This window comes from Lasioglossum baleicum, unplaced genomic scaffold (genome assembly GCF_051020765.1).
Source record: "Lasioglossum baleicum unplaced genomic scaffold, iyLasBale1 scaffold2323, whole genome shotgun sequence".
NCBI lineage: Eukaryota > Metazoa > Arthropoda > Insecta > Hymenoptera > Halictidae > Lasioglossum > Lasioglossum baleicum.
Window position 1 is genome coordinate 5125 of NW_027471382.1, and position 7700 is coordinate 12824.

General features: G+C 31.3%; 1 protein-coding gene across 1 annotated transcript; it reads right to left on the minus strand.

The window, feature by feature from the left end:
• Positions 1-7219, minus strand: LOC143221373 (G-protein coupled receptor moody-like). The gene is made up of 4 exons (XM_076446842.1): positions 7010-7219; positions 1855-2093; positions 1332-1644; positions 1-981 (listed from the first exon to the last, which is right to left on the minus strand). The coding sequence occupies exons 1-4, from the start codon at positions 7217-7219 to the stop codon at positions 1-3; spliced, it is 1743 nt and encodes a 580-aa protein (XP_076302957.1).
• Between the last annotated feature and the right edge of the window lie 481 nt (positions 7220-7700).

The window sequence follows — 7700 nt, forward strand, 5'->3', positions numbered from 1 at the left end:
TCATTCCGGTGATTTTCTTGCTGTGTTATTCGCTCCAGAATCGTTTCTACAAAGCAACAAGTTCTTATAGGCACTTCTGTACTCTGAACTCATCACTACATATACCACAGGATTTATACAAGTGGTTAAATAAATCAAAATGTATCCCGCGATATTCAAGCCCCTCCAATCAATAGCGTCCTTAAAAGTCTTTGTAACTGTGATTGGTAAGTAACAAATAAGAAACGACGAAAATATTACCAGAATCATTTTCAATAGCTTTTTATCCTTATTACTCATTCTTGGTGGGTCATCCTGATTCCGATATTTTCTAACGCTCTTAAACCTCGATTCTCTACGAACTATGGTAGGCTTTCTTTTCGTCGATCGATCAGGTGTATTTGATCTCGAGCTACCCAATCGATCGCTACCAGTTGACGTCTTCGAGTTTAATCTTTGTACCCAGAGAGCTGACTCGATGATGAACGAAGCTCGGCTGGCCATTCTCTCCAGCTTATTTTGAGCATTCGCGGAAGCTTTGTCGGTCGATTCTTTGATCTTAATCCGGTCGTTTGAGAAAACGGTTTCCGCCGCATCTAGATCATCCACGTACGGTATATCGTCTATTTTTATCTCTAAACTTGGTTTCTCTTTATCGCAGACGTCGACGATTCTTTGAATCGATATCTCGTGATCGGATTGATCAATCTGTTTTGTGTCGTACTTCTTCCAATTTTTTGTCTTTATCCGTTGCATTTTTTCTTCATCTTCATCGTGTTCTTCACTCTCTTCTTCTTCTTTTGCTGAGTTCTGATCCGACGAAGGTTGTTCCGATAGCGATTCGTTGATCGCCGATCTTGACGGTGTACGTGAACATTTGAAATAATTTGGCGGTGTTACGGCTCGTCTTGAGGAAAAGTTTGCACATAAAACGCCTGTTGCACAGCTGGAGCCCAAGACTGATAATTCTTCTTCTTCATTGTTGTGTGATACAGATCGTCTCTAGAATAAAATACAAGTTTTCTTTTATTTTATTTTTATTCATAAATTTTATGTTCACAGTAATTTGAAATGCGCGCCTTTATTCAGGGAAATGCGTGCGCTGGTTGAGAAAAGATGCGATTGGATACTTGAAGGCACACAAGTGATTGGCCGATAAGGAGTGGTTGCGAAAAAAAACTGCAGTCGTAATATAAAAGTGTAGAGGAGGAGTGAAATGAAGGCGAATGGTATAGATAGCAAGAGAATAGCGAGACACAAGTGTAAAAAGGGAGCGCGAAGAAAAGCTTTATTGGGCTTGAGCTGGAGAATATAGACTTATTTATTTTTCTTCCTCTACTGTGTACACTTACCTCATGAATGGTTTCAATAGCGTCAGTAGTAACATTTGCGTTGCGTTTTCTACTTTTAGAGGTTGTTTTTCGAACGATATAAAAAATTCTTGCATAACAAACAACGATCGCGATGCAAGGTATTAAAAAGGCTACGACAAAAAGAAATTCCTTTGGACTTCTATTATGTACGTCTGGAAGGATCGAACAAGAACCAATCCCAACATCTAGTCCAAAGCGACCCCAACTTCCAAACCATGTAACAATGAGAACACCAAAAGCGATGATCCACGTACTTAAAATCATTGGTATTAAGTATTTTGATCTGTATAGTCTGAAAATAAAAAGTATCGTTATAAAGTTTGATGAGAATCAAATTTTATATGAACCGGTTGTACAAACGATTCCTTAAATCGTATCTATAGGTTTCCAAACGTATATTTCTTTTTTAAATAGTAAATTAGCAAATAAAAATCATATTCTTTCTTATTTTTACAATTTCATTTTACTAATTAGTTTAATGAGAAATATTTAATTTACTTACCTAGGGTAAAGTCTCGGATGTCCTATCATAACATAACGGTTAATTGTAATCGCCAATACCGTGAAAAGGCTGACTGCTACCAAGCCATATCTTAATAAAGGAAACAGCTGACATAGAAGTGCACCATGATGCCAAGAACTATGCCAGAAGGTTGATGTAGCAAGTGGAAGATTGAAGCAACAGAACATTAAATCTGACACCGAGAGATTCATAATAAAGATTGCAGTGGCGTTTCTTATCTGAAAGTAATAATTAAATAATAAATTAGTTATTTCTAATGTTCAATATGTCCAAATATATTATTACGTCTTTGAGATAATTTGTACTATCGAAATTTTTACAATTAATTTAGTTTCATAAAACAAACAATAAAAAATAATAAATTTGTTTTATGAAGGAATAGCTTAGTAGAAAATTTACTCTGAACTATAAAAATTCAATTTTCCATTTGTAGATTACATCACTGCTCATTATAACAGTTGCGTGATACTGAATGCAGATATGTCAATTTGGTTGCCTAACATCAGGTACCGTGTATAGTATTTCTCATAGTGTATGCTACGTGTATACTAAAAATTTATTATTATAAACAAATCTTTTTAGTTAAAAATAAAGCAGAACTTAGAAAAATGATGCAATTTATTTCTGGATCTAATATTCTTGATGAAGGTACATTGAAAATTGATAATAAAATAACAATAAAAATTTGTATATTACATTATACAAAATTTCATAATGAATTAATTTAATAATTTATTATAAGACGAAGATCAAATATATATACTAGTAAGTATCTCGCGTAAGTTTCAATTTTCACGACAGTATGATTTAAATGATTCGAGTAATACTTCTTCGCAAATTCAAGTAATCATAACCTAATTATTTTCAATTACCTAACAATCTTTCAAGTATCTAAGTCTATTTAATTTCATAATTCTTTTTAAATTAGGTAGCTATTTTGGTTTTAATAGAATACACCATCAGTCTCTGCCGATCAAGTAATATAATACGAAGGAAATTTACGAACAACGAAAATCGACACAGATGGAACTAACGTCGTAAAACAAAGGTCAAAAAAGTATCGGTGAGAAGTAACAGCGAAATTGAAATTTCCTCTCTGTAAGCAAATTTTACCGTCAAGCAATGAAATACTAGAGCATTATATTTCTTCCTGGTTTAATTCTAGTTCATCGATTGCATCAACTGTCGGAATTGGCACGGGCAGAATTCGCGGGACCACTGGAACTTGTGAAAACATAGTTCCGTGGTGTGTACACGATCCATGTACGCGATCGTTTCCAAACTTAACTTCTCAACAATGGATACCGGTCGGAAATCTCGTTTCATAACAAATTATGCCGACGACCTACCGAGCATTGCCTCGTATCATTGTTTTTATTGCCAATTGCTTGCATAAGAAAAATACGACTTGGATGATTAGGAAAATAAGAGGATACGCACATGTAGCGAGTAAAGGTAACCTGAATGAATACGGGAAAAGACGAAGTAAAAGAAAGCAACGAAAAAGTTCTTGGAATAAATTGTATAATGAAAACTGAATAATAAAAAGAAAGGAGGCTAGATTAGGTAAATGTTTGATTAAAATATGATTGTAAGTAGAAATTTGTTACTGAGAGAAGATTTGGAAACAGCATGAGTTTTATAGATTAGACTAAGAGAGAAAGGAGTCATGTATCTCATAAAGATCATAAATGGTAACTTATAATTTCATTTATGTAGTCTAAATTTAATATGATGAAATCTGATAAAATGATCCTGTGTTTACCAATTTTGATAGCGATAAGAAAATAAATATGGATGAAGATATTTCTCATAAGAAATGTAAATATTATAACTAAAATTCGTTATTTAAAGTTAAATATTTAAAAAATTCAAGGTCATTTGGGGGAAACATACAGATAGATTTATATTTTTGCCATCTATAATGTAGCAAAAATATTCTGTCTTGTAAAAACGTTGACCATAAAATCACGAAAATCAAAACCTTAATCTCTCAATGAAATATTTGTTACTATTTATTATTATAATAAAAACAACATAATCAAATTTGTACTACTTTATGAATTTCGATTTCAATTTTTAATTCTTATTACTTAATGTTAACCATTATTTCGATATAATACATTGTGTCTAATTATTTAGTAGGAAAGGAAAAGATACAAAATTTGTAGAAATGAAAAGTCCATAAAATACGAGGGCTTTGTCTAAAGATTCGTTTTCTTCTAAAAATATGTTTAATTGTCGTTACAAGAATGATAACACGGATAATCTGAGGCCTTTGCACGAACTGTAAATCCAGAGAACTCAAAGAAAGGGAAACGTTCATGTGCACGGTGAGGAGTTATCATGGTGTCTTATCTGGTAATCGAGGGAACTTGGTAAATATACTTTTTCAGCAGATAAATATCCGTATGTTTGTAAATTATACGTATATCTTGCGAATACCCATAAATTCTACAAGTTTCACCCCTGCCAAAAACATCGTGTTCCATAAACGTCTATAAATTTTGTTCTACGTATTGAGTTTCTCACAATTCGCGAACTTCCTGTAAACTTTGTAAATTTTATTTGCATCGAAGCACAAAAAGTGAAACGAAGAAGCGTGACTTAATTAAAAAATGTAAATTCTACGTTTTCAAATTGGTTATAGATTGTCTATAATGGTAGATATATCTTTAAAAAGAGAAAGAGATATCTTGTTTCATTGCGATATTAAACTTTCATTTTTATCACGTTGGAAATTTAAAATATTAAAGAATAACGAATGATAAAATGAATGCGTATTCTATTCGTATTGAAGTGAAAAAATATATGCTTTTTCTCTGAATTTACAAATTTGCATTTGAACAAAATGTTTATATTTGTTTATTTTTTTAGACTGATTATCCTTCTATCAATATTACTATAGTTTGTATTTTATAACATTATTATGATTGAAATCAATTATTTAATGTAATACAAACATATCCATAATATTACTTAATATTAATTAGTAAGTATTAAGCAAACATTGATTATGAATATAATAAATATTAGAAATTTAACAATGGAGCAAGATATATAAATTTTATGTACAACATTATGGTACAATTCACAACAAATTTAAAAAACGCATATTCTTTATGTATCATAAATCATTGATGCATCCTTAAGTATGATGTTATACTTCATGCGAGTTTATAATTCGTTCACATCAGTTTTTAGTTTGTAGTAACAATTCATGTCACTTTTACTTCACTATTGTTTTAGATAGGATTCGAGGTGAACCACTTATTAAGTTGGTCTAGGATTAAATACCTTCAAGCAGAGCATACTAGAAATTCAAGCAACCGCAACGCGTATGTGCTTCGTCCCACGTAAGAAATTCATTATTCGGAATTTTTAACATTATCATTCTCTTGTATGCCAGTGTTCTATTCTATCAAATTTTGTCTAGCTATAAAATGAAAGGTTGTTAAAATACTTTTATAAATATTTACTATCTACCAATAGAATTGCCAATACCATAACTATACAAAACTTGATATGATTACCATTGCAGATTCATGCTTTTCTTTTTATTTTTGTTACAATTCAGAAAAATTGGAGATTTTTATACAAAATAGAGTATGTTAATTATATTACTCATTCACCCCAAAAGATAATGTATTTTAAATAACGAAATAATTCTTCAAAAATTATATTAAAAATATAGGAGTCACTTGAAGATTCTCGATACTTTCTAAAATATGCGTTATTTATAAAAAATATTCTTGTGTTAATTATTATTATTATTATTAAGCGAAATATATCCAAGGAATTTCCATTTTCTCACAGATACCGATAATTGACTTGCCTCACCTTAATTTGACCAAGAAAGGGGCATTAGTCACTGGCTTTTGATATATCAACGTAGAGTAAAACTTGGCAGAGAAAGAAGATAAGAGTTGTTGAACCATAAAAGTACCTTATATGTAGTTATATTCACAAATAATATACAATTCATAATATATAATTTATCATTGTTATCATTGTATAATTATAACATGTATTATATGTATTATTATAATAATATATTAATGTTATAAAATAATACATATAATAAGAGAATATTGCACTAATGCATTAATATTATTATTAATATTATTTATAATATATTAACACTTTACTATCCCCTCTGTTTCATTCGATTCTTCTCAATTTTAATATACAAGGTGGATCTTAAAATACACTTGGATCGTTGTCTTTAATAAGTTGTTTTTTCCTGTTCTTAGTAACATAGTTAACTCAACAAAGATCAAGTGTCATTGTCCGCTCGTTATTCTTTCACATCCCATCATTCTCGACAAAATAACTTTTTATTGTTCCTCCAATGACTAAACAATTGAAAACAATCGAGTTAATCACATGGTTTACCCTATATAAAAATGTGGCTCTTTACCTTTTAATTCGCTTTGATAAAAATGCACAATTGGTCAGAAAAATATTACAGAAAGTATCAAATTTTGAATACCATTTTCAAGTGAGCTCTTACAAATTGCTGAGGACCAATTGAGACAAAATGTCGAATGCGACTTGGACAGCAAGAAACATGCCAAAAAGTATTATAACCCTTTGCAAGAAATTGTTTCAAGAGATATGATACAAAGTATAATAATACCGGAAGTAAAACTGTCAATTAATTGCATTTGTTTCTTCTTGTATTTATTTAAATTGCCATATTTTTCAGTTCAACTTGAAATAAAACACTCAAAAGCATTGGTAGCCACTGGTAACAAAATTGAAGTATAATTCGGACTGCAAAGAGTTGATATATTAGTAGCAAGATCAAGATCGAGACGAAGATTAAGCCTTTGACGATTTTTTGGCTACAGAAGAGTAAAAATTCACAGATTTTCTGCTATAAAACAGACGTTATTTCTGTGAGTGGTAAATAAAGGATCGTATAATAGTTAACACGAAAAATTATTTGATTTCGATATCTCGCATATTGTTATGTTATCTTAAACTTGATATATTAATTAATATGGATGTTCAAAATTTTATGGTGACAGACAATTGCTTCTTGAGTGCAAAAGGTTAATTATAATCAGGATTATGGGTAATAGCGATTATACGCGTGCGAATAATACAAAAGTATGTTAATTGCACTGACCTTTCTAGTGCGGAAAAGGGCGATGATGGTAAGCAGATTTCCCGGAATGCCAATGAGCATGAACAATATGCAGCAGGCGGCAGCGAAGTGCAGTAGCCATCGCGGATATCCGACGAAGAGAACCGCCGATCCTGGATCCCTGAGGACCTCCTGGATTGTCTCCTCTCTACCATTGTGACCGGTCTCGTTGCTCGCCATCCAATACTCCATCTGCGGACAGCATGGTAGACAGGTGTCGTTTTGCACAGGAGCGTAAAAACTGGAGAACTTGGGGCGCATATGACGGGCGGAAATAAAATTTTTCGACGGATTAAAAGAGCGACCTCGTGTATGTTTTGGAAAAGTGCGACGTCAAGTTTGAATGTAATTATTCGTTTTCCATGGTATAATATTATATCTGACTGTTAGTAAATTTGTATCACTTTAGGTATTTTATGTCGCGTTTATTTCATTTAGTAATAATTTTCGTATAAATCGCATGTAATTTGCGGATATTGTAGTTTAATAGATATTTCTTTTTAATACAGATTAATTTGTTAATAGATCTAACTTTTGGAATTCGTAGTTAATACGCCTTAAAAATAGTATACTTTGGAGGGTAGACATAGTATAAAAATGTTATTAAAATAGGGAAATGATAACAAATAGAAAATAGTAATTAGTTAGTTAATAAATATTTAGTCTAATTTAT